The 27057-nt window shown below is 44.9% G+C and overlaps 1 protein-coding gene across 3 annotated transcripts in view; it reads right to left on the bottom strand.

Annotated features, from left to right (window-relative positions):
- The window catches only part of pik3c2b (phosphatidylinositol-4-phosphate 3-kinase, catalytic subunit type 2 beta), a 190271-nt gene that overhangs the window by 127191 nt on the left and 36023 nt on the right, over positions 1–27057 (bottom strand). For all 3 annotated transcript variants that reach the window (XM_043716445.2, XM_043716446.2, XM_043716443.2), the window contains exons 3-5: positions 12770–12870; positions 7933–8087; positions 2607–2727 (exon numbers count right to left, since the gene is read on the bottom strand). In XM_043716445.2, the coding sequence (XP_043572380.1) occupies positions 2607–2727; positions 7933–8087; positions 12770–12870 (377 nt within the window). The remainder of the gene's footprint in view (positions 1–2606; positions 2728–7932; positions 8088–12769; positions 12871–27057) is intronic.

The raw sequence follows: 27057 nt of genomic DNA, 5'->3' as shown, positions 1-27057 counted from the left end.
AAGGATCCTGCAACAGCCAACCTTATTGAGTTTTATCTGGCAAAAATCAGGAGTGAAAAATTTTATCAGTCTATGATCGACATTGCAGCTCTCGCTTGATGCTACCGATATCACCAGGGTCTCTCCAAATAAAAGGGCTTCATCCCTCTACACGTGCCTGGGCAGGTGTAGCTGCAAGAATAGACAAAAAACTTGAGGCTATCCAAGACAAATCTATTTTCTTAATCGGTGTTGTGGCTGAACTCAACCTATCTTCCCTATGCCACTGTCACAAACTGACTGCAGAAATGTACCAAACACACTTCAACAGTACATGTGAAACACATGACTTCTACTTCCAACATTGTAGAAACATTCCAACAGCTGCAAAAATCTGTTAGGGTCATAGAGCATCCTGAGTAATATTTTTCTAAGGCTGCTGAGGTACCATAAGAACAAAGGAAGTTCAAAGAAAAAGCCCAATAATACCTTCCAGAGGGAGAACAGGTAGGGATACGTAATGAATGTGACCTTGTCATCCACAGCCAAATAACGCATTTGAAAAAAATTCTCCTCCTCAAAATAGGCCCAGTTATTATTTGTCATCTAAATAATTACAGCCACTGTCCACAATGCAAAAATCAAGTGTGTGATGGAAACTTTGCAAATGCCTGGACGAGTGCAGCTCCTAACACAAAGAACCTTGGCACCCGAAAAAAAAGCAGTCCACCTGACTGAAACCACATCCACAAACATCCATTCCCTCCACTACTGATGCTCAGTGGCAGTGTACTATTGACAAGATAAACTTTAGAAATTCACCAAAACTCCTGAGACAGCTCCTTCCAAACCCATGACCACTTTCATCTAGAAGGAAATGGCAATACCACCATTTGCAAGTTAACCACCAAGCCACGCACCAAATTGGTGACTTGGAAATATATTGCCATTCCTTCAATATCATTGAGTCAAAATCCTCAAATTCCCTCCCAATCTGAAAACATGGACTGCAGTGATTCAAGGCAGCAACTCACCATGACATTCTCAAAGGACAAATAGGGACAAGTAACAAATGCTGGCCCTGTCAGCAATACCTACATCCCAGTGAATTTTTAAAAAAGCACAGTTTAAATGGTGTCCAAAAGACATTGTCAAAAGGCAAGGGATGACAGACATGATTCTTTGAGACTGTTCTCTGGGTCAGGGCATAAGGGTAAATAGAGAATAGGCAAACAGTGCGCAATACTCCATTAAAAGTCTCAGGCTTCCTTTTGCTCATCAGTCCCTCTTCCTACTTGAACAAACATGATGGCTCCCGACATAATCTTCACCTGACAGATCACTTTATCCCCACTTTAATTCATCATAAAGGTAATCAAGTTTTCCCTTTATTCAAGAGACTGTGATCTCTGTGAACCTCTGGTTGTCTAGTTTCCCAGCAACAGCAGTATGAAAAATGGGTAGGGAGTGACACAGTGGTAATGTCACTGGATTAGTAACCCAGAACTTCAGGTGAACATTTTGCAGTGATGGGTTCAAATCCCACCATGGCAGATGGTGAAATTTGAACTAATTTAAAATAAATCTGGAAAATCCATGCAACCAGTATCAATGGGCATCCTTTGGGGAAGGCAATCTTTCATCTTTGTCTGGCCTACGTGTTGAACTTTTAACTGCCTTCTCGGCAAATGCTGGCACATTCTACATATCATGAATGAATCAAAAACAAAATACACCAAGTCAACTACCAGGACCTGACAACTTTTTAAGTTAGAGTCAGATAAATGTCACCCATTCATACACTGAAATGGGTAGATGGTTAAACAGTGGCCAGTTTGAACATTTAGCCACGTTCATAACTTTGTGATAACAATGTGGTACCGACAGAGTTAACCAAGTGGCAGAGTTACTGTACCAGTGTCTGACTTCAAAAGGCAGCTGATCAAAACCCAAGATTCTGTCCACTACAACAGAACAGGAAAGTCTGCAGTTGGAACTGCGGTGTGTGGTAAGTGACAGATCTCAGCAACTGCAGCTTTCGTGGCACTGGAACGTTCTGTGAGCGGGGAGGTACAATGTGCCACGTTCCATCTCCTGATTTCAATCTGGTTACTAGCATGAGAGTGCAATGATGCATTTTGGAAATGTAAATAAAATAGCACAATTTTGATAAGGTATAATTGTGCAGGAAACAGAAATCTCACAGTGGTTACATATATAAACCATCGAAGGTCACAAGAAAAAAAGTTATAAAGCTGGTAAAAAGCATGGCTTTATAACAGAAGCACAATGCAGAACTGCAAGAAAGTAATGTTAAACCTTCATCTATCATTGTTTAAACCTGCCCTAGAAAACACTGATCAATGTTGGGCATCACAGTTTGGGGGGTGGGGGGCAGGAATTGGGTGCTGTCAAGACCTTGTAGAGAATCAGATTTAGTAGAATGGTACCTTAGGGAGAAAAGGTTCAAAATGCACAATATTAGCCAATCACTTTAATCATTTTCCAGTATGTTCTCTTTTTAAATACCACCGTAAGTTTACTATTTTTAAAAAATGCTTTTGTTAAATGCCGATTTCCACAGCAAGCTATTTGTACATGCATTAAAATTTCAGCAAGTAACTTACTTCTGTAGAAATTCTTCCAGTCCACATATCTTCAGGACAAAGTTGTCAACGTTTATGCCACGGAGGTTGTCATAGATGTAACAGAGAGTCTGATAAATAACTAGATCTACTGTGGAGCCCCCTGGAAAACAATGCAATGCCACAACCAGTGAACAATTTGGATTCATATTTAAACATTAACTCAGTTCAAAATCTCTCAAATGAATATTTTCAAATAAAACTTGACATTGAGCCAAAAAGAATATGATAGGACAAGTTAAAAAAAAGCTTCATCATGGAAATAGATTTTATTGAGGACTTTAAAAGGTGGGGAAATGGAGAAATAAAGAATTTTAGGGAGTAAAATCCTGAGCTTAGAATCTGATCAGTTGAAATAGCAAAGTTGAAGGCATGACTGCCCATGGAAGAACAATGAAAATAGAGCCAGGGCACAAGGTCAGATTTGGAGGAGCACAGAATTCTAAGATGATTGTAGGTCAAGATGAGGTTACAAAAGTAAGGAGGGGCAAAGCCACTGAGGAATATGAAAGTGAAAGACGGAATTTCAAATACAAGGATGACATGTGATGTGACAGCAGAGTTTTGTGAAGTTTTACAGATGGTACAACATAGAAGCTCACCAGGAGAGTTTAGACATAAATAAAGGTCAGAGTTGTAGCAGCAACAGATGATACGAGGCCAGGGCAGAGACAGGTGATGCTACAGAAACAGAGCTAGGAGTCTTTTGAAGACCAGCAGCTTTACAAATGCTACAACAGTAAACTGAGGAAAATCCTGAGATAAGGGCCCTGGAACCTACACCATGTGTGCCATTGCTCGGGCAGACACACCCATCTGCACTAAGCTCTCTAAAGAGCAGGTTTGTTTTTAATCATAGATGCAATAAAAAAAATGAGTTCCTTCAGCATCAGATATTATCTTTCATTCATTTATCAGCTCTTTGAGTGCATAGATTGCTCCACATGATATGAGCAGAAACTGGGATTAAAGACATAAATAGCAGTATACCTGCTACCAGTGATTTGCGAGGCTTTAAGTAGCATGTACTCTCCATTTGTTAACACACATTAGAATGCACAGGCAGGGAAAACCCACAATTTGGTCACACTGATATATTAGCCGGGCAGCATATTATGTCACTGCTGTTGAATCAATTTAGGTAAGTGGAGATAATAAAATTCTTAAAATGCATACAAATCTCCCCTCTAATAGGGCAATTCTGCTGAATATCATTAAGCAGACAATAGATACATGTAGAATAAATTGACTGGTCTACTGAAGTATTGTAGTTTTTTGCTTATTTTTGGGTGTTAATTCATTTCAGTTGCACTAAACTGCTTCAGTAACCACCTGATGAAGGAGCAGCGCTCCAAAAGCTAGTGCTTCCAATTAAACCTGTTGGACTATAACCTGATGTTGTGTGATTTTTAACTTTGTACACCCCAGTCCAACACCGGCATCTCCAAATCACTCTTTAATGCCAGTTGCCTGAGGTGGTCGTCACCTTTTCCTATTTGAAACAAATGAAAATGCTAATTTCTTGTAACAGATTGATTGAAAGGGAACATTTATTGTATAAGAAATTCCCTCTCCAGTATTCGAGTCATGGAGTCATACAGCACGGAAAGACTCTTCAGTCCAACCAGTCCATGTCGAACATAATTCCAAACTAAACTAGTCTCATCTGCCTGCTTTGGCCATACACTTTCAAACCTTTTCTATTCAAGAGTAGCTTTATTTCTCAATTCTACCATATACAACTGATACAGTAAAAACGAGACGGCATCCTTCCAGGACCAAGGTGCTACACGGACAGCACGAATTACACGAGAGTAGAGTCATACAAGGGCAGCATAAAGTGCATAAGAAAAGTGCAAAATATGCACAGCACAGTAATTCCTGACAAGACAAGACAATAGGCATATTGGTGAACAAATTAGAGTGTAATAATGAATGATCATTAATAAAGCATTATTTTAGCAACAATTCAAAAAGTCATGCAAAGAATTGCAGATGGAATGGAGTGTGTTCATACGTGTTAAGGAGCCTGATGGTTTAGGGGAAGAAACCGTTGCACAGTCTGGCGTGAGAGACCGAATGCTCTGGTATCTTCTGCCAGATGGCAGGAAGGAGAGGAATTTGAATGAAGGATGTGTGGGGTTATCCACAATGCTGCTAGCCTTGCGGATGCAGTGTGTGGTATAAATGTCTGTAATGGAAGCAAGAGACCCCCCCAATGATATTCTCAGCTGTCCTCACTATCCATTGTTGGGTCTAATGATCTGAGATGATGCAATTCCTGAACAGGCAGTGATACATCTGCTCAGGGTACTCTCCATGAACCGTCTGTAGAATGTGGTGAGGATGGGGGGTCGGAGGTGGGCTTTCCTCAGCCTGTGCAGAAAGTCGAAACACTGCTGAGCTTTCTTGGCTATGGAGCTTGTGTTGAGGAACCAGGTGGACGCCAAGATATCTGGTGCCCTTCACGATCTCCATGGGGGAGCTGTTTATATCCAGTGGAGAGTGGTTGCTCTGTGCCCTCCTGAAGTCAACAACCATCTCTTTCATTTTGTCCACATTCAGAGGCAGGTTATTGGCTCTACACTAGTCCATTAGGCGCTGCACCTCCTCTCTGCATGCTGACTCATTGTTCCTTCCAAAGGGATGCACAACAGTTGTGTTATCAGTGAACTTAATAATATGATTCGAGCTGTGCATCACTGCATGGACGTAAGTCAGCAAGTGAACAGCAGTGGACTGAGCATACGTGCTCAGTGTGTGGTGTTGGAGATGCTGTTCCCAATCCGGACTGACTGAGGTCTCCTAGTCAGGAAGTCCAGGATCCAGTTACAGAGGGAGGTATTCAGACCCAGCAGACTCAGCTTTCCAATCAGGTGCTGAGGAATGATGGTGTCAAATGCAGAACTGAAGTCTATGAACAGTAATCTGAGATAGGTGTTCTTCCTGTCCAGGTGGGCGAGGGCCAGATGGAGGGTGGTGGAAATGGCATTACCTGTTGAGAGGTTGGGATGATATGCAAACTGCAGGGTGTCCAGTGAGGGGGGGGGGGGGGGGGGGGGGGTGAGGCAGCAGGGTCTTAATATGCCTCATCACAAGCCTCTCAAAACACTTTAATGATAAAGAGTATCAGTGCAACGGGGTGGTGGTCATTGAGGCAGGATACTTCTTTGGCGTGGGGAAAATGGTAGCGGTCTTCCAGCACATTGGAACTATGGCGCAGCTCAGGGAGATGTTAAAGATGTCCATGAGAACATCTGCCAGTACGTCAGAGCATCCTGAGTACTCTGGTAGGGATGTTACCTGGTCCAGCAGCCCTACATGGGTTGACTCTGCGTAGGGCTTTCATGTACTTTACATACCTATCCAAACGTTTTTTGAATGTTGTAATTGTACCCACATCCTCAGGATTTTCATTCCACGTAAGAACCACCCCCTGTGTAAAATATTTGCCTCCATGTCTTCTTTAAATCTCTCACCTTAAAAATGCACCCCCTAGTCTTGAAATCCTCCATACTTGGGAAAAGACAACTACTATTCATTCTATCCATACCCCTCATTATTTAATAAACTTCTTTAAGGTTGCCTCTCAACCTCCTACCTCCAGTATAAAAGTCCCAGCCTTTCCAGTCTTTCATTATAACTCAAACCTTCCATAGCCAACAACATTCTGCTAAATCTCTTCTGAATCCTCTCTAGCTTAATAATATCTTTCCTATAACTGGACGACCAGAACTGGACACAGTATTCCAGAACAGACCTCACCAATATCCCGTACAACCTCAACATGATTTCCTCTCCTTTCTTCTGAAGGGACTGTCATGCAGGTGTAAGGTTCAGTAGATGCCAGCTGCTATTTTGTATCCTCCACAAAGTGGCCTATCTTCAACTGTGAGCTGACCCCAACTGGGTATGAGTGTCAGGGTATCAGGAAAAGGACACATTCTGTCCTGAACTGATAGACACCCTTAGTCACTTCTGATCAGTAATCAAGACAGGAAACTCTTGCAGATTTTCCCACCCTAGCCCAGATGAGCACAGATATAAGATTTGTCTGTCTATTAGCCACGTCCCTGGCTCAGATTGGCTAATACCACACATTGAAAATCAAACCTCGGAACTTTTCAATTATATAGCACTGTCGTTGAATGGGTTTATTTACTGTGGCACTGAAATCAGCGCCTGGAAGAGGATTGGGCCATTCTTTAAGGTCGCCGTTGTGGCTAGATTATGGGGTAATGTTTGTAAAGATGCAATAATAGAGAAATCATGTTGTAATTGGCAGTTAGTCCATGCCAGCAGTGGTTTGGGATCATTGCCAATCTAAACAGATAAACAGCAAAATGCTGTCTTGTTCTGGCCTTGGAGCTGTCTGCACCAAATTCATCTGGGGTATGATTTTAACTGCTCAGCGGGAAATGTTAAGCAAAAACCAGACACCTCCAAAAGTGCGAATAATAGATTTATGTGCATCATTGGCTTATACCCAATTATAGATATTGATGCCTTGGTCATGAACAGAAATGAGAGTAACCCAAAAGTCAAGTCAGTAAGAGATGTATGGAGAGGTCAGATGAAAAACCCAGTGATATTCAAATGCTGGGACTCAAAAAACTTCATATATATGCACATACAAACTAGCAGAATAGGTCATTCAGACCCTGCTCTGCCAATCAATGAAATCACAGCTGGTCTGTTTGTTTTTCAAATTCCACATTCCCATCTATCCTGATAACCTTTCATTCCTTTGCTAAACAAGAATCTATCCATTTATTGTCTTAAAAATATTCAATAATTCTTATTCCATCATTTTCTGCAGCAGAGTTCCAAAATTGCCTCAACCTCAAAGGAAAAATAAACCCTCCTTATCTCTGGCCTAAAAGGGATAATACATGAGCAACATAATTAAATAAATAACATATTTCACAGAAGGAAAAAAGAAAGTCAAACTCATAACTATAAGTTGGAGACAAATTAGTTTCAGGAAACCTGTCGATGCCATTGATTTACAGTCTTATGTGAATCACAGGGTAAATACAAGCATTATCTGAGTCCAAATACAGTAGTAACTACAGAAAACACTATGTTGAAATACTCCAAGGTGTTTCCTGTTAATAAGTTCAGTGATTCAAAGAACAAATAGATTTCCAAGATGTACTGTATTTAACTGGACAAAAATCATTCAACATTGAGCACACACACACACACACACACACTCCTTCGAAATAAATAACACTTGTAATCCTGGCTACAATTAGATGTTTTGATTGAACAACTGGAATAGCTCTGGACCAAATTCAAAACTCACCATCACATGTGAATGTAAGCGGCTCGGACAGACTGCTAGCAGACACAGTAACTTTCACACTGATGCCATCTCCATGTTGGTCATTTCGGATGACCACTGGACTCCAGATTAATCCCATGTTTTCTGCACCATCACAGGTGTAGCTGCTTCGAAGCCTAAAGATAGAAAGAACAATTATCACAGGTGATTTGGTGGTGGGAAAAGCCATTCAGTTGTATATGATAACATTTCTGGATATAGAAAGAACAAAATTGTTGTGCAGAGTGTCAGTGTTTCTCTGAGCCAGGAGACCTGGATTTAAGTCCCGCCTGTTCTCGTGGCACGTCAGAATATACCTGCACAGGTTGATTACAAAATACCTAGAAAGAACAATTAGAGAGTTTGAATCTTTCTCCATTACCTTTCACAACAGGATTTCACTTAGAACTCCTGACAGAACTCCTAACTACACAAACTACAATCTACATGGACCCAGTCAGGGGTACAATCTACATGGATGAATGTGTGCAGCTCCAACAACACCAAGAGCTTGACACCATTCAGAACAAAGCAGTGCCTTTGACTGGCACCACAACAAACACCTTCAACATTCACTCCCTCTATCACCAATGCACAGTGACATCGACAAGACGCACTGCAAAACCCACGAGGTTCTTTAGGCAGCACCTTCCAAACCTCTAGATTCTACCACCTAGAAGGTCAAAGGTAGCCGAGTTAAAAATCACAGAACACCACGATATAGTCCGACAGGTTTATTTGGAAAGACTAGCTTTCAGACCGTTGCTCCTTCATCAGGTGGTTGTGGAATATAAGATTGTAAGACAGAATTTATAGCAAAAGTTTACAGTGCGATGTAACTGACATTATACCAACTGTTAACCTTTGCTATAAATCCTGTGTCTTACAATCTTCTATTCCACAACCACCTGATGAAGGAGCAGCACTCTGAAAGATAGTGCTTCCAAATAAACCTGTCAGATTATAACCTGGTGTTGTGTGATTTTTAATTTTGTATACCCCAGTCCAACACTGGCACCTCCAAATCAAAGATAGCAGAGACATGGGAACACTACCAACTGCAAGTTCCCCTCTAAGTCTCACACCATTCTGATGTGGAACTATATCACCACTTCTTAATGATGTTGGGTCAAAATCCTGGCACTCCCCTGCCAACAGCTTCATGTATGTACCTAAACCTCAAGGAGGGGCATTCCACCACCTTCTCAGGGGCAATTAGGATGGACAATAAATGCTAGCCTAACAAGTATTATCTACATCCCATAAACAGATTTTAAAAATACTGGATTAGTTAAATCATGAATGACGCAGAATGTACAGATTATGTTATAAAACAATTTTAGTCTTTTAGACTATCAGTTTTTAAATTAAGGCATAAGCAATGTGGTTCTCTCAGATTGAGGAATTCCTTGGCACTGTTTTCAGGGTACTCAGTTCCTCTTTAATACTTTACATGAAAGACCATTCTTCATGTGTGGCCCAAGACAATTGAGTGTCACCTGGCATGATGCATCACGGTATGATTATGGCCCTTATTACATATCCTTAGAGAAGAGTCATGAAACGGTGACTGTGACACAGATTCTCTCATATTCTCCACCCAGAGCAATAAGGAACTGAGGTTAAATGCCATATCCTCATTCTTAACCAGCTGAGATCATATAATTCAATACAGACCAGAAATCAAACCTGAAACCCAGAGTATGACGCTAGTTTGACGTTGCTTTAGCAAGCTCATTTAATACGGAAACTTTCCTTAAATTTTTGACAGAAATAAAATGGGACAACCAGCATGGGCCGGATAATAATGGAAACTATCCAATGTTTACTCATCTGTTGTTGATTTAATAAAGTTAATTTATAAAAAGCAACATAGTTAAAACAAATCTACTTTGCTATCAAATTTCCAAATACATCTGATAAGATTAAATAAAACAGTGTTGAAGAAACCTTCTATGGAGTATAAACACCAACATAAACTGGGTCAAATAGTCCATCTATATGAAACTCAACATAGAAATTGCAAATTTGACTTTGTTGAGAACAGTTATTCTAGTTTCCATTTGAACTCCCTTCCAGCTCCAAAAAATGATTTCTCTTCAGCTAAACAATGAAGGCATGCAAATTAAACAGATGTTTTCTAGAGTTGAATAATGGTAAAAATGCATGTGCTATTGATATACAACATCCATAATCTAATTTTAATACTCAAGATCTTCAAGAGAAAAAAAAGTGACTTTTTAAAAGAGAATAAATACTGATTTAAAATGGCTGCTGTGATCACCTGACCACAGATTCAGGCAAGTCATAGAGAAGTACAGCATGGAAACAGACCCTTCAGTCCAACTCGTCCATGCCGATCAGATATCCCAACCCAATCTAGTCCCACCTGCCAGCACCTGGCCCATATCCCTCCAAACCCTTCTTATTCATATACCCATCCAGATGCCTTTTAAATGTTTCAGTTGTACGAGCCTCCACCACTTCCTCTGGCAGCCCTTTCCACATATGCACCAATCTCTGCATGAAAAAGGTAGTGGGCATTTGGAAAGCGTTGCCAGCCGAGGTGGTATAGGCAGGCACGGTAGAATCATTTAAGATGAGTCTGGATAAATGCATGAGTAAGTGGGGAGTAGAGGGATACAGATGCTTAGGAATTGACCGACAGGTTTGGACAGTACATTTGGATCGGCTTAGGCTTGGAGGGCTGAAGGGCCTGTTCCTGGGCTGTAAATTTTCTTTGTTCTTTTATACATTTCCCTTCTCACCCTAAAACTATGCCCTCTAGTTCTGGACTCTCCCACCCCAGGGAAAAGACCTTGTCTATTTACCCTATCCATGCTCATGATTTAATAAACCTCTATAAAGTCACCCTTCAGCCTTGGACGGTCCAGGGAAAACAGCCCGAGCCAATTCAACCTCTTCCTATAGCTCAAATTCTCCAATAATATACGAAAGTGGCTGCGCTAAAATTGTTATCTCCGTGTATTTTCCATAAGGATCGCTGGTCAGGAAAGAATCAGTACTCATGACGGTCGGTGAAGGGACTGGGGAATCTTCTATTCTCAGCACTGCTGCCTAATGGTTTGAGCTCAAATTGTTGTTGAAAATAAATAGGGGAGCAACGTGGAGGGGGAATGTGGAACAAACACATAAGCAGAGCTGGAATTCCACTGAGCTTGTTTTCTTCCCATGTAAACTCTATTACAACCAGGGCGATTGATCTCCCCTCTTCAAAACCCCTACGGGATTGGGATTTCAATCGCTGGTTGCGATGAATATTTTTTTTTCTTTTCTTAACAAGCATTGAAACCAGATAACTAAGTTAATATCAAGAAATTTACTTCTCCTGTTTAGTTCCCACGTGTATAATGATTTCAAATATTTGGAGATGAAAAGCTCACCTGCAAGTCAGCCAGTGGAAAGACTCCAGAGTGAGACTCCGGAATACAAAATGAACTATATTTCAACAGCTGCTTTTGAGAAGCAAAGCAGAAAACAGGAAAAATGCATTAGCAACAATGGAGTTTGGAATGTTTTCTCTCTTTCGCCTGATGCTTCATCAGCTTTCAAAAGAAGTGTCTAGTGAAAACACAACTTTGAAAACAACCATTCACCGAGCTCACCAGGATTCTACAAATTTCAATATCACTGAGGTAACAGGTAAAATCCCATGGACTCAGGTTTCACAACCACAGCTCCTGGAATTTAAAGCTGTATCTGCTTTTATTGCCCCTTTATAGTGGACACCTCTCCCGTAGTTTTAAGTATATTAACTGTTTAAGCCTATGTTTGATGTGCTTTACTTTTAGCGTAGTAAGTAATAACCTTGAAATTGGCTGTTTCATTTCGATCTAGTTGACGAGGTTTTATAACTGCTTGCTAAGAAGAGAAATAAAAATATACCCCTCCACGTTGCTCCCCTATTTCTTTTCAACAACATTTTGAGCTCAAACCATTAGGCAGCAATGCTGAGAATAGAAGATTCCCCAGTCCCTTCACCGACCGTCATGAGCACTGATACTTTCCTGACCAGCGATCCTTATGGAAAATACACAGAGATAACAAATTGCTCTGATGGTGGGTAAATTTTCCTGGGTCAGGACAACTTGTCTCCTAGGAATTTCTCGCATTCATAAAATATTATTTTAACTGCCAGAAAAAAAAAAGAGACTCCAACCCAAGAAATCAAGGCTAGATTCCAATTTGGACCTTATTGAAAAAGCTTACTGTGCTTACCCATGAGCTCCAGTAGCTCATAGCTAAATGTCTTATCATAGAATATCAACAACAGCTGCATCAATGGATTTGGAATAAGGTATATTCCACACAAACTTTCAGTATCAAACAAGGCACACTAGTCTCATGCATAACACTATTACATTGAAATCCCAATCCAATTTATTGGCCTCTGGTATTTCAGAATTATGAAACGTGATACCTTTCTCAATTTTTTCTTTCTTCATCCAGCAAGCTACATGCTTCTGAAAGCAAATTATGATTTCATTTCACAATTAGTTATGCTGTCCTTCTTTACTTGGCTTCCCAATAAATGAGAACAAATCCTCACACAGAGTTAAATTCAGTCTTCTCTAATCATTGTTAACACTTGATTTCCCAATTTGATGTCTCATTTCTTAGCTTGATCTGAATTGTGCACCAATTCAACTTTTTGTTTTAAAAAGTGCAAGCGAGTTATTACAATATTGGTACATCAGTAAGACAATTTTACTTAAAAAAGGACAAATACACACACGAGGACAAATACTGCCCTGCTATCTAAGGTCAATAAAGCAAGAGTCTCATAAAAGATAATTACACATCCAGCATGTGACAGAACGCTGCAACTTCTTCATTCCTCTCTTCTGAAACCTCCAGTAGCTCATAGTTCCATGACTCATAATTCTGCTGCAAGGTGCTCTGTTGATAGAAAAAAAAGTACTGCAACTAACAGAGAAATGAAACCAATTGTAATGAGCATTAACTTTGCACTTATATATTTATTCAATTGCAAAGTATAACTAGGTTAATATTAATGAACTCAATTAAAGAAACAGTTGCCTTTAATTGTACATGAGCCAAACTGCAGCTTGATGCCCCGGTGAGGGGTCTAATATAAATGAAAGAACTTCATGTGCATCACTGTCAATTAAAGCAGATTTCAGAAAGAATCAAATGGCTAAAGAAAGGCTTAACAATAAAATTACAATGTTGCCCTGTTTCCACTTTTGTATCATAATAAAAGCCATTTTGCTCAGGCCAATGTCCAAGAAATGTTATTTCTTTTCTTATTTTGCACAAAGATGCCATTTTGTATTAAGCCACAAGCCACTTTGGTAGTTGTCTAACATTAAGTATACTCAACTATTCCTTCAACAAGCTATACCACAGTTAGAACTTGAATTTTTGAGAGCTGTTTGATCAATTAAAGGCTAAAAGCTAGATGTAAGCCTTGGCATATTGTTTTAACACGTTTAATATAATTGATGTCTCCTTGTTTTAGAGCAGCTTCAGAAGCGTTTTATCCCATACTTCTTAATGGTACCACACAGGATGGTAAAGATCAAGGTACATAGAATTATGGGGAACGAGATGGTTACAGGAGATGGGAAAACAAACGCATGACACATTAAGTACATTCAAGACATGCCACATCAAAATGTGTTCATACGCAGATCAGAAGCAATGGGGTGCACAAAACATTATAGTCACAGTTGATAAAATGCTCCACTGAATCAGCGATCTAATGCGTTTTGTCACACTAGCCGAATATGATTCATTGGAATCTACAAGCATCGAGGCTTCACACAGTTTTCCATTAAATAGTGAAGTGGAGTTAATACTCCCATTATATGCCAGATGGTTAGATTCCCTACAATGTGGAAACAGGCCCTTCGGCCCAACATGTCCACACTGACCCTCCAAAGAGCAACCCATCCAGAGCCATTTTCCTTCTGGTTAATGCAGCTAACATTTTGGGCAATTTAGCATGGTCAATTCACCTTACCTGCACATCTTTGCAATGTGGGAGGAAACCGGAGCACCCAAAGGAAACCCATGCAGACATGAGGAGAATGTGCAAACTCCACACAGGCAATCATTCAAGGCTAGAATTGAATTTGGCACCCTGGTGCTGTGAGGCAGCAGTGCTAACCACTGAGCCACCATGCCAACCCTATTGTAATGCCACCACCATTACTCACCTGGCTGGTGATTCTAAAACCAGGAGGGGATAATCTCATGAAAAGGAGTAGAACATTTAAGACAGAGATGAGGAGGAATTTCTTCATGCAGATGTTTATAAAACTTTGAAATTCTCCACACGAGAGCTGTGGAAGCACAATCATTATGCAAGATGGCAATAGATACAATTTTCAAGTAGATAGATAGATTTTTGGAGACTGATGACATCAAGGGATAAAGAATAGTGTAGGAAGAGGTCACTGAGGTGGATGATCAACCATGATCTAATTGAATGGTGAAGCAGGCTGAATGGCCTCCTGTTCCTTTTCTTAATGGTATGGCCAGCTCATTACTTTCAATTTCTAGGAAATATTAGATTTAAGATTTGGAGATGCTGGTGTTGGACTGGGTGAACAAAGTTAAAAATCACACGCACCAGGTTGTATTCCAACAGGTTTATTTGGAGGAAGTAGCTTTCAAAGCACTGCTTCTTCATCAGGTGGTTGATGAATCACCTGATGAAGAAGTGGCACTTCGGAAGCTAGTGCCTCCAAATAAACCTGCTGGACTGTAATCTGGTGTTGTGTGATTTTTAAACTTAGAATTAAAATGTGTAACTAAAGAAAAAGCTAGATTATAAGTCATATGGAGATGTATTTATTTTCAAGTGATATAATCAGCAGCCATCCTATTTCTCCATTGAATTATGAGGAAGTTGATAGGCTGTTCAACAGTAGAGACATCATAACCAAGCAAGAGTTTGTTATCCAGTGACTTCAACAAAAGGGTGAATTGGTGACTGAATTGCCTTCTCCCCACCCAAACATCATTAAATTGCATTTCCTAATTGATTTGCAACTTGGGTCTGACTAATCAAATCTAGGACAATGCAGGTCTATATTTATTTTTAATAAATAAGTATTTTAAACACTTTGCTGAACAGATCTTTCTGCTTAAGGTTAAAACTCAAACAAGGTGATAGAGTGCATCATAATTTTAAATGTTCTACAATTGCCTAAATGTAAGTAGCAATTCTGAATTTAGGGGATTACCATAACATTATCTATTGGCATATTTGTAGAAGCAGAGAGAAATGCTTTTATATACATTTAAACCCGGAGGGTCGGTGTGGACTAGTTGGGAGTCTAATCATCTAGTATATAATGGAAGTATTAACACCACTTCACTATTTAATGGAAAACTGAGAGAGGTAATTTAATAAGAGATGAGGCTGAGTGACAAATCCTTAAGACATTTGCAAGCGTATGATAAAAATAAGGTGGACATAAAGAATAGATCATCACTTGTGTATGGAGAAAACTAGGGGCCAAAACAGTCACTATGAAAATTCAGGATAAGCTTCTTCAGCTAAAAAATTATTACAGTGTGAAGCTCACCAATAGGTAGGCAGGTTATGCTGAAATTGCGTACCGTTCTAGGCACAGCCCTCTGGATGTGAGCAAGTTTGAGAGTGAAGACATTTACAAAAATTGTTTCAGGGATTAAAAACCTTCAATGGAGGATGGGACTGCTTTCCTTGGACAAAGGGCAGAGGAGAAATTTGATAGAAGTTTCAAAACGATAAGGATTCTGAATAGGGTAGGGAGAAACTGTTCCTGCTCGTAAAAGAATCAAAGAGCCAGACGGCAGTTTTAAAGAGCTTTACAAAATAAACTCTTTCACATAGTGAGTGGTTCTGGGCACGTTCAATTGAGGCATTCGAGAAGACATTGGAATGATCATTTAAAAATAGAAATAATGTTAAGGGCTGTGGGGTGGGGTTAAAAAAACAGAAGCATGGCACCAAGCTAAAATGTTCAGAGCTGGTGCAAACGTGATGGATATAATGACCTCCTTCTACACCATATCAATTCTGTTGTTACTGCAAGTAGCAGTTGAGATAACAAATGATACGTAGGTGCATTAAGGGGAATCTGAATGCACACAAAGGAAGGATATTATTAAATTGGAAACGGTAGAGAAACAACTTTAAAGGATATTACAGGAACCAGAAGGTTTCAGTTATTAGGAGCTGTTGGATAGACAGGGACTTTTTTTCCCTGAAGCAGAAGAGTTGAGGGGTGACCTTATAGAGGTTTATAAAGTTACAAAGCATTGAGGTGGTAAATAGCAAAGGTATTTTCCCTCGGTAAGGGGAGTTCTAAACTAGAGAGCAGTCAGATCATATAGGACAGAACCAGACCTTTTGGTCCAACCAGTAATGCTGAACATAATCCCAAACTAAACTAATCCCACTTACCTGCGCTTGGCCCATATTCCTCCGAACATTGATTAGGTACTTACCTAAATGTCTTTTAAATGTTGTAACTGTACCCACACCCACCACTTCCTCTGGAAGTTTATTCCACATACGAACCAGTGTAAAAACAAAATTGCTCATGTCTTTTTTAAAATCTTTCTCTTCTCACCTTAAAAATATATTCCCAAATCTTGAAATCCCCCACCCTATGGAAGAGGCACCTGCTGTTCACCTTACCTATCCCCATGTTTTATAAACCTCATAGGTCACCCTCAACCTCCTACGCTCCAGTGAAAAGATTTACAGTCTATCTAGCCTTTCCTTATAACTCAAACCCTCTATTTCTGGTAATATCCTGGTCAATGTCTTCTGAGCCCCCTCCAGTTTAATAATATTCTTCCTGTAACAGGGCAACCAGAACTGGATATGTTGAGGGGGGAAAAGATTTAAAAGGAACCTGACAGGCAACTTTTTCACACAGATGGTGGTTCATAGAATGAACTACCAGAGGAAGTGGTGGGCGCAGGTAGTTACATTTAAAAGACTTTTGGACTGGTACAGTAATAGGAAAGTTTTAGAGGAATATATGGGCCAAACGTAGGCAAATGGGACTATTTAGTTTGGAAAACTTGTGTCGGTGTGGACAAGTTGGACTGAATGTTCTTTTTCCATGCTGTATGAATCTATAAAAGGAGATGGTACATAAAGTAAAAGGAGACTGGTGTGGAACAAAAACACCAGCATGGACAGATGAACCAAATGACTTATTGAAATTTTGTGCATTGACATATAAAATCTTGTATGGCATTTGCATTGAAATCAAATTACCAATTAAGGTAACACTATCTCACCATCACAGTAAAACTCTACATTTTTTTCTGTAGTTATCTTCTCAATTAGCAAATCTGCATTAAGATGAGCTGCAAACAAGTTGTTTGCAAATGCAAAGGGAAACCTATTTCAGACAGCAATGATTAAATTTCTGTTAATTACAAGTGCAGAGATGAACTAATCTGAGTGCCTGTATGGCTCAGGCGGAGCAAGTTTTTTCAGGACGGTTTGTATTTTTGATTTGGTTTTAGTTCCAGCCCCAGCCCCTCTCCCCAGGCCGCGGTTACCATGGAGACGGTGAGCGCGCCTCGCGCCCAGCGTATTCCCGCCGCTCGGTAACGGAAAAGCCCGAAGCTCAGCGCCGCGGCCACCGCCACCGCCACCAGCTCCAGCAACATCCCCGGGCCACCGTCATTGCCTCCGACCGACCGACTGTCCGTCAGGGGTTGGTTGGGGGGGGGGGGGGGGGTGAGGGGTTGGTTGGGGGGGGTGAGGGGTTGGTGGGGGGTGAGGGGTTGGTGGGGGGGGGGGTGAGGGGTTGGTGGGGGGGGGGGTGAGGGGTTGGTGGGGGGGGGGGTGAGGGGTTGGTGGGGGGGGGGGTGAGGGGTTGGTGGGGGGGGGGTGAGGGGTTGGTGGGGGGGGGGGTGAGGGGTTGGTGGGGGGGTGAGGGGTTGGTGGGGGGGTGAGGGGTTGGGGGGGGGTGAGGGGTTGGTTGGGGGGGTGAGGGGTTGGGGGGGTGAGGGGTTGGGGGGGGTGAGGGGTTGGGGGGGTGAGGGGTTGGGGGGGGTGAGGGGTTGGGGGGGTGAGGGGTTGGGGGGGGTGAGGGGTTGGGGGGGGAGAGGGAGGGGGGGGTGAGGGTTGGGGGGGTGAGGGTTGGGGGGGTGAGGGGGTGAGGGGGGGGTGAGGGGGTAAGGGGGGGGTGAGGGGGTGAGGGGTTGGGGGGGGGAGGGGGGTTGGGGGGGTGAGGGGGGTTGGGGGGGGAGAGGGGTTGGGGGGGGAGAGGGGTTGGGGGGGGTGAGGGGTTGGGGGGGGTGAGGGGTTGGGGGGGGTGAGGGGTTGGGGGGGGTGAGGGGTTGGGGGGGGTGAGGGGTTGGGGGGGGGTGAGGGGTTGGGGGGGGTGAGGGGTTGGGGGGGTGAGGGGTTGGGGGGGGGTGAGGGGTTGGGGGGGGGTGAGGGGTTTGGGGGGGGGCTGACGGGTTGGGGGGGTGAGGGGTTGGGGGGGGTGAGGGGTTGGGGGGGTGGGGGGTGAGGGGTTGGGGGGGTGGGGGGTGAGGGGTTGGGGGGGTGAGGGGTTGGGGGGGTGAGGGGTTGGGGGGGTGAGGGGTTGGGGGGGTGAGGGGTTGGGGGGGTGAGGGGTTGGGGGGGGTGAAGGGTTGGGGGGGGGTGAGGGGTTTGGGGGGGGGGCTGACGGGTTGGGGGGGTGGGGGGTGAGGGGTTGGGGGGGTGGGGGGTGAGGGGTTGGGGGGGTGAGGGGTTGGGGGGGGTGAGGGGTTGGGGGGGTGAGGGGTTGGGGGGGTGAGGGGTTGGGGGGGTGAGGGGTTGGGGGGGTGAGGGGTTGGGGGGGGTGAGGGGTTGGGGGGGTGAGGGGTTGGGGGGGGTGAGGAGTTGGGGGGGTGAGGAGTTGGGGGGGTGAGGAGTTGGGGGGGTGAGGAGTTGGGGGGGTGAGGAGTTGGGGGGGTGAGGAGTTGGGGGGGGTGAGGAGTTGGGGGGGTGAGGAGTTGGGGGGGTGAGGAGTTGGGGGGGTGAGGAGTTGGGGGGGTGAGGAGTTGGGGGGGTGAGGAGTTGGGGGGGTGAGGAGTTGGGGGGGGTGAGGAGTTGGGGGGGTGAGGAGTTGGGGGGGGTGAGGAGTTGGGGGGGGGTGAGGAGTTGGGGGGGGGTGAGGAGTTGGGGGGGGTGAGGAGTTGGGGGGGGTGAGGAGTTGGGGGGGGTGAGGAGTTGGGGGGGGTGAGGGGTTGGGGGGGGGTGAGGGGTTGGGGGGGTGAGGGGTTGGTGGGGGGTGAGGGGTTGGGGGGGTGAGGGGGTTGGGGGGGGTGAGGGGTTGGGGGGGGTGAGGGGTTGGGGGGGGGTGAGGGGTTGGGGGGGGTGAGGGGGTGGGGGAGAGTGGAAGGGGGTGGGGGAGAGTGGAAGGGGGTGGGGGAGAGTGGAAGGGGGTGGGGGAGAGTGGAAGGGGGTGGGGGAGAGTGGAAGGGGGTGGGGGAGAGTGGAAGGGGGTGGGGGAGAGTGGAAGGGGGGTGGGGGAGAGTGGAAGGGGGTGGGGGAGAGTGGAGGGGGTGGGGGGAGAGTGGAAGGGGGTGGGGGGAGAGTGGAAGGGGGGTGGGGGAGAGTGGAAGGGGGGTGGGGGAGAGTGGAAGGGGGTGGGGGAGAGTGGAAGGGGGTGGGGGAGAGTGGAAGGGGTTGGGGGGAGAGTGGAAGGGGGTGGGGGGAGAGTGGAGGGGGTGGGGGAGAGTGGAAGGGGGTAGAGTGGAAGGGGGTGGGGGAGAGTGGAAGGGGGGTGGGGGAGAGTGGAAGGGGGTGGGGGAGAGTGGAAGGGTGTGGGGGGGAGTGGAAGGGGGTGGGGGGGGAGTGGAAGGGGGTGGGGGGGAGTGGAAGGGGGTGGGGGGGGAGTGGAAGGGGGTGGGGGGGAGGAGTGGAAGGGGGTGGGGGGGGAGGAGTGGAAGGGGGTGGGGGGGGGGAGTGGAGTGAAGGGGGTGGGGGGGGAGTGAGTGAAGGGGGTGGGGGGGAGTGGAGTGGAAGGGGGTGGGGGGGAAGTGGAGTGGAAGGGGGTGGGGGGGAGGAGTGGAAGGGGGTGGGGGGGAGGAGTGGAAGGGGGTGGGGGGGAGGAGTGGAAGGGGGTGGGGGGGAGGAGTGGAAGGGGGTGGGGGGGAGTGGAGTGGAAGGGGGTGGGGGGGAGTGGAGTGGAAGGGGGTGGGGGGGGAGTGGAAGGGGGTGGGGGGGGAGTGGAAGGGGGTGGGGGGGGAGTGGAAGGGGGTGGGGGGGAGTGGAAGGGGGTGGGGGGGGAGTGGAAGGGGGTGGGGGGGAGTGGAAGGGGGTGGGGGGGAGTGGAAGGGGGTGGGGGGGAGTGGAAGGGGGTGGGGGGGAGTGGAAGGGGGTGGGGGGGAGTGGAAGGGGGTGGGGGGGAGTGGAGTGGAAGGGGGTGGGGGGGAGTGGAAGGGGGTGGGGGGAGTGGAGTGGAAGGGGGTGGGGGGGGAGTGGAGTGGAAGGGGGTGGGGGGGGAGTGGAGTGGAAGGGGGTGGGGGGGGAGTGGAGTGGAAGGGGGTGGGGGGGGAGTGGAGTGGAAGGGGGTGGGGGGGGAGTGGAGTGGAAGGGGGTGGGGGGGGGAGTGGAGTGGAAGGGGGAGAGTGGAAGGGGGTGGGGGAGGAGGAGTGGAAGGGGGTGGGGGGGGAGGAGGAGTGGAAGGGGGTGGGGGGGGGAGCGGAGTGGAAGGGGGTGGGGGGGGAGTGGAGTGGAAGGGGGAGAGTGGAAGGGGGTGGGGGAGGAGGAGTGGAAGGGGGTGGGGGGGGGAGTGGAGTGGAAGGGGGTGGGGGGGGAGTGGAGTGGAAGGGGGTGGGGGGGAGTGGAGTGGAAGGGGGTGGGGGGTGGAGTGGAAGGGGAGTGGGGGTGGATGGGGGAGAGGGAGTGGAGGGGGGTGGGGGGTGATAGTAGAAGGGGGTGGAGTAGGCAGGGATGGGATAGAGTCGGGGGCATGGGCTGGTTGGTGGCGAGGGGGCAGGTACGGGTTGGGGGCGAGGGGATGGGGACAGGGACGTGTTGGGCAAGGGGCAGGGACAGAATGGAGAGAAATCGGATGAAGTGGGGGCGGTTGGGGGGAGATGACAGGGATAGGGGGGAGATGGACATGGGTGATTTGGAGGAGGGAGTAGATGTGGAGGAAGTTGGGTGGGAAGTGAGGTGGTGGAAAGCAAGGGAATGGGTGTGGGGGGGTGATAAGGTATGGAAAAGTTGGGGTGGAAAGCGAGGGGTTAGGAGTGGGGTGGAAAGCGAGGGGTTGGGAGTGGGGTGGAAATGAGTGGGTGGATGGGAGTGGAAAGTGGGGGTCAAAGGAATGGGGGAAGAGGAGTGGGGGAGAGGGATGGGCGGGAGAGAGGAAGGTGTGAAGGGAAGAGAGGGGTAACTGGAGAGGAGGGGAGAGTGGAGCGAAAGGGATTGGTATAGGGAAGTAGGGGGTTGAGGAAGGGAGAGGGGTAGTGTATGAGATGGGAAGTGTGTATATAGTGAGCAACAGGACTGGGGAGATGCTTAATGAGATTGTGGGGATAACAGAAGGCAGGTGAATGAATCGGGTGAGAATGAAAGTGAGGAGGATAGATCGAGAATACAGCAATGATAGTCGGTGATGGGTAATGAAAGTGGTGAAGAAGAGCAAGGAAGGGAGAGGGAATAGGGCAAAAAAGAATAAGATGAGAAGAGAGGAGGGGGAAGAAAGGGAGTTGTAATGGTAGGGAGGAGATGAAGGGATTAAAGGGAGTCCGGAACAGGTGACTTGGAGGGGGAGAGTTAGGTAAGGGGGTTAATAAAGTTGGGGTAACTTGCCCCAACCCGTACCTGCCCCCTCGCCACCAACCAGCTCCTGCCCCCGACTCTATCCCATCCCTGCCTACTCCACCCCCTTCTACTATCACCCCCCATCCCCCTCCACTCCCTCTCCCCCATCCACCCCCACACCCCCTTCCACCCCCCTAACAGATAGAAGGGTGGGTTGTGTGGGGATGAGGATGTGGAAGGGAGGGAGTTTAAGGAAATCAATGAATTGCAGGTGTATTCTAATCATGAGTAGAGTTGTGGCAAGTGGGAGCTGGCAAAAGTTGTGCAAGTAATGGAATAGTATAATGTGATATGCTTGGGTTGGTGAGAAGCAATTAATTATGAGTAGTGATATGGCCCAGCCCTGCAATTTCGTTAAGGTGGGAAGCAATCACGGACCTGATCAAATATGAAAGTTTGAGTAAGAGTAGTATATAACAATAAACAGGATTAATAATTGTGGAATGAGACATAGCACACTGGTACAACTCTGGGCATTTGGCACGGTGTAACACTCAAAATGTACATCTCTGATGTACTGAGCAAAGTGCTTCACACAGGAACATAAACACAAGCAGGTTGAAAGCACAGCTGACTGAGCCCACAGTTGTGCATTACAGTCACAGTCTATAAAATGCTACACTGGACTACAGATCTAATACAGTTTGTCACGCTGGTCAAATATGATTCATTGGAGTCAACAAGCATACAGAGGCTTCCCATGGTTTTCCATTAAACAGCAAAGAGACACTAACACTCCTGCTGCAGCCCAAGAATGCACTGGATGGAGTGACCTGTTCAGTTATCAAAATCTAAATGAGAAGCAAGATCTATCAACAAAAGGGATACAAATTTTAAAAATGAGATGCACAATTTAAATAGCTGCCCGTCATTATTCCTGGCAGAATTTGGTGGAGGCAGTCCTGTTGTGACAATTCAAAATCAAATTGTGTTTCTTTTGTGCATTGCAACAGAATTAATTTTTGTCTCCAAGGGATTAATTGCACTTTTATTACCAGTCTAAAATTTGGGGATTTTTACTATTCCCTCAATCTCTATTGCTGTGAATATGTGATATTGGCACTGTACATCAGACAGACTAAACTAATTCTTTAAACAGAAAGGAGTCATTCTTGGCAAGTCTGGCTGGGTATTCATTTTTTGCCAGTGGAAGGAATTCAGTAGCACAAAGCTCTTTATGAGCTTGATGAATAGGCCGTTCTCCCCTCAAAGTCGGAGATCACAATGCCATACATGCTGATGATTGTGGTTTCCTGGTCTGGGTGACTTTTTCCTGCACACAAATGGTATGAACATAAGAACAACATTTAAAGAATAGTCTGCAATATGTGCAGGAAAGCATCCAATTCAAGATTGTAATTTTTACAACTACAATCATTTCCAGAACTTGGACTATTTTTTAATGATTTAGTTTCTCCTCCTTCTGTAATCTGCTATCTCGAACTCCAAACCTTTTATGCAGTGTGTGTGTGGGTAAGAGAACCAAGACTATAAGAAGCAACTAAGGATGGATAAGAATGGGCAACTAGGGATGGCAATAAATGTTGGCACAGACACTGATGTGCAGATCCTGTGAGAGAACTTTTTAAAAATCATGCTCTTAGTCCTTTTGACAAAAATCTCTCTTTCCACAGATGCTGTCTGACCCATTGAGTATTTTCTGCTTTTATTCCAAAATTGTACTATTTACCATATTTTTTGCTCTACAATGTTCAACTTGTGCTGCTTGTGTCAAGCTGAATTGTGATATTTCAATGGCTGCAAAGGCCTCCATGTAGATTTGGAGGAGACTTTGACTACAAATTCACAGAATTGTTATGCCACAGGAGGAGGCCCACCAGTTCTACTACCAAGTGTCAATCGTTTTGCTTTCCCCCCCCCCCCTATTCCTGCACACTATTTTTATTCAATACCTTCTTGAATGAAAATTATAATTACCAGAGAAATTCAGCAGGTTTAGCAACATCTGTGGAGAGAAAGCAAAGTTAATGTTGAGTCCAGTGACACTTCTTCAGTATTCTTTAATGCCTCAGTTGAACCTGCCCCAATCACATTTCCAGGCGGTGCATTCCATAACCTAATTGCTGTGTGTAAAAGTTTTTTTCTCTCCTTGCTTCATCACTTTAAATCTATGCCCTCACGTTTCTTTTTATCTTACAAGCACGAGCAGCTACTCCTTGTCTACTGTGTCCAGCTAATATAATAATTCAAGCTATAAACTATTACAGAACCTCTCTCTGTTGAGAGCCTTGAGGTGCTGAAGATGTTGTTATGAGTGCGTTTAACTTGTGCATTCCCTACTTTACAAATGCCCATGTGTCAGCTGTGGCTCAGTTGCCCTGGAGTCAGAAGGCAGCAGGACTCCATAGACTGATCTAAGCTGACACGCTGGTGCATTATTGAAACAGTGCTGCTTTTTGGAGGAGATGTTGAAACCAACATCTTATCTGCTTGCTCAAGCAAGTGATCTCAAGGCACTTTATGTTCTTTGCAGTGTCCTGGTTAATAGCTACACCTCAACCCACGTGACTGAAACCGTTTTCCTGTTTATTATGTCTCGGTGAGAGTTTTCCGTACGATAAATTAGTTACTACATTTCCTTTTATTCATTCGTAAGGGGTGGGCATCACTGGCTGGTCCAGCATTTATTGGACACCTTCGTTGCACTTGAATGGAGTGGCTTGCTAGGTGATTTCAGAGGGCTATTAAGTGAAAAAACATTACTGTGGTTCCAGGGTCACATGTAGACCAGACTGGGTAAAAACAGTAGCTATCCTAAATTAGTGAGCCAGATGGTTTTTTTTCCAAATGATAATCAACAGTTGTTTAACAATCATTTGACCTTTAGCAAATGCACACTCCACTGTACACTGTGGAGGAATTCAAACCAGTCTCTCTGGGACATTTCCTGGATTTCTGGATTACAGATACATCAACAATACCACCATGTCCTTCCTATATTTAAACAGTATCTAAAACTTGCAACAAAGGGCTATAAGGGTTGTAAACGTCAGTCTGGGAACACAGGAATAGGAGGAGGCCATTCACTCAATCAAGCCTGATTCACCATATAACAACATCATGGTAATGTGAGACCCAATTTCTTCCCATGCCTCAGGCAACTATCCGTGTGGACTTTGCACGTTCTCCCAGTGTCTGCTTCGGTTTCCTCCCACAGTCCAAAACAATTGTGTAGGTTAGGTGAATTGGCCATGCTAAAGTGCCCGTAGTGTTAAGTGAAGGGGTAAATGTAGGAGAATGGGTCTGGGTGGGTTGCTCTTAAGAGGGTCGGTGCAGACCTGTTGGGCTGAAGGGCCTGTTTCCACACTAAGTAATCTAATCTAAAAAAAACCATTTATCTATAAAATATACTAATGTCATTAGGAGGCATTGATAAACCATTATATAACATTGTTTTGACTTCAATTGCACAGTAGTGTGTCCGGATCCTGGGTGCCACAGTTTAGGAAGAATGAGAAGGTACAGAAAAGATCTGCAAGAATGGGGTAAGGTAGATAGATCAGAGACGCTGAGATTGTATCGCTTAGAGAAGATTGAGAGGAGATTTGATAGAGGTGCTCAAAATCTGAGGGATCCAGATAAACAGAAATGTCCCCATAGGTGGAAGGCTCCTGAACCAGGGGTCAAGATCTTTTATCTCATGCATAGAAGAATACTGCCTAATGGGGTGGTGGACAAAGATGCAATTAGGTCATCCAAAAGGGAATCGGTTAAGCACCTAAAAGAAAAAAATTCTGAGGGCCGCGCAGCGAGTGCAGGGGATTGGGACTTCGCAATTGCACTTGCAATGGCTGACACATATACAACATGGTAAATGGCCTACTCATTCTACGATTAGTTCAAGAATATGTTGGCCAATATACTAATTTCATTAAATCAATGTTATCACTACAGCTATTTACAGTGGCATCATATATGTTGGCTGCACATAAAACAATGCCCATTTTGTACCGATTCACAGTTAGTTAAGAGTATTTTCCGTTCCGTCAAACAATGCATTTCCAAGGCAGTGTGGTCAGACAGAATGGGAAGAAATTTGTGTAGCTTGGCCCAACTCCAAAAGAGCTGAGCAGGCACAGGAGAACAATCATCCTGGGTCTGTTCAACAATATACTAAAGCACTAACAAAACCCTGGCTTGGTCAAATCTAATTAGAAGCTAGCCTCACGTCAGATAATCCCTGGTCCCTTCCACTAGCACAGTGATGTGTTAGCATCTGTTGCACTGAATAAATTCTGCATCACATGCAATAACACATTAGCATCACGTCAAAGAAAATAATATCTATGAGAGAGGGAGTATGCGAGCTAGTACAGTGCTGTCTTTTCTGTCTTTATGAAATGGGTTGCCGAGGCAATAGCAGCAAGCAGAAGGGGCATGGAGACTTGTAGCTTGGCTCTGTTCCAAAATGGCAAGTCTAGCACAGGAACAGCCAGCCATCTTGGACCATTCAAAAGTTTACTTTAGAAAAAATATGTTTTGAGGCAACCCCCCATTCTCTCTCTCTCTCCCTACCTACCCACCCCCTCCCCCACCACTTCCAGTGCCTCAGATGTAAACATGCTGGTAAGTGAGGAAATAAAATTGTGTAGACCATATAAGATTCTACTTTTGACTTCCAGTCTGCATTGTAAATTGTGCTGCCCAATAGCTTTCTTTACATGCTATACAGAATACCTGGATCCCAGGACCTAAAAGAATCAGTAGGATGGTGTGGCAGGATAATTGGGACAGGGGAATATTGATGTTAACTAATAATTAATTGGTACAGGCGATAGGGTAGCAAGTGAAAGAAGAAACAGAATGAATTCGGAGGAAGGCAAAGCAGCTATGAGTATGAACTGCAGTGGTAAAGAAGTGAGAATGTCACTTTAGGGTGATGGGGGAGGAAGAAAAGATGATCTCCAATTGAAAAAAAATGCTACTGCTTCACTTTGGCAACAGCATATTTTAAAAAAAAATTAAATTGTACCACTGCACACTTATTTACCATCTGTAATCACTCTATTAGAAACGAATGAATCATTCTGAAAACCCTCCTCTAGATAGGTCATGACATTCTGCGTGTACCCACAGCCTCAGTTCTGACGGCTTGCTGCCCTTTCAGTATTAACACATCGTAGGCTTCTTTAAATAAATGAGATAGAATTTGCAGCATAGAAACAGGCTATTCAGCCTGATCTCTGGTGGTGTTAGACCTCTTCCCACCCAAAATTCATTTATTCTTCAGTTTATCCTTCTATTTTGTTCACCCACAATTTAGCTTCCAT

Source organism: Chiloscyllium plagiosum, unplaced genomic scaffold, assembly GCF_037043375.1.
Source record: "Chiloscyllium plagiosum isolate Xiang-an unplaced genomic scaffold, Cpla_swu_hap1 HiC_scaffold_26, whole genome shotgun sequence".
NCBI classification, from domain to species: domain Eukaryota; kingdom Metazoa; phylum Chordata; class Chondrichthyes; order Orectolobiformes; family Hemiscylliidae; genus Chiloscyllium; species Chiloscyllium plagiosum.
Note: the sequence above shows the minus strand (reverse complement) of the source record. Positions and strands in the feature narration are given on the sequence as shown.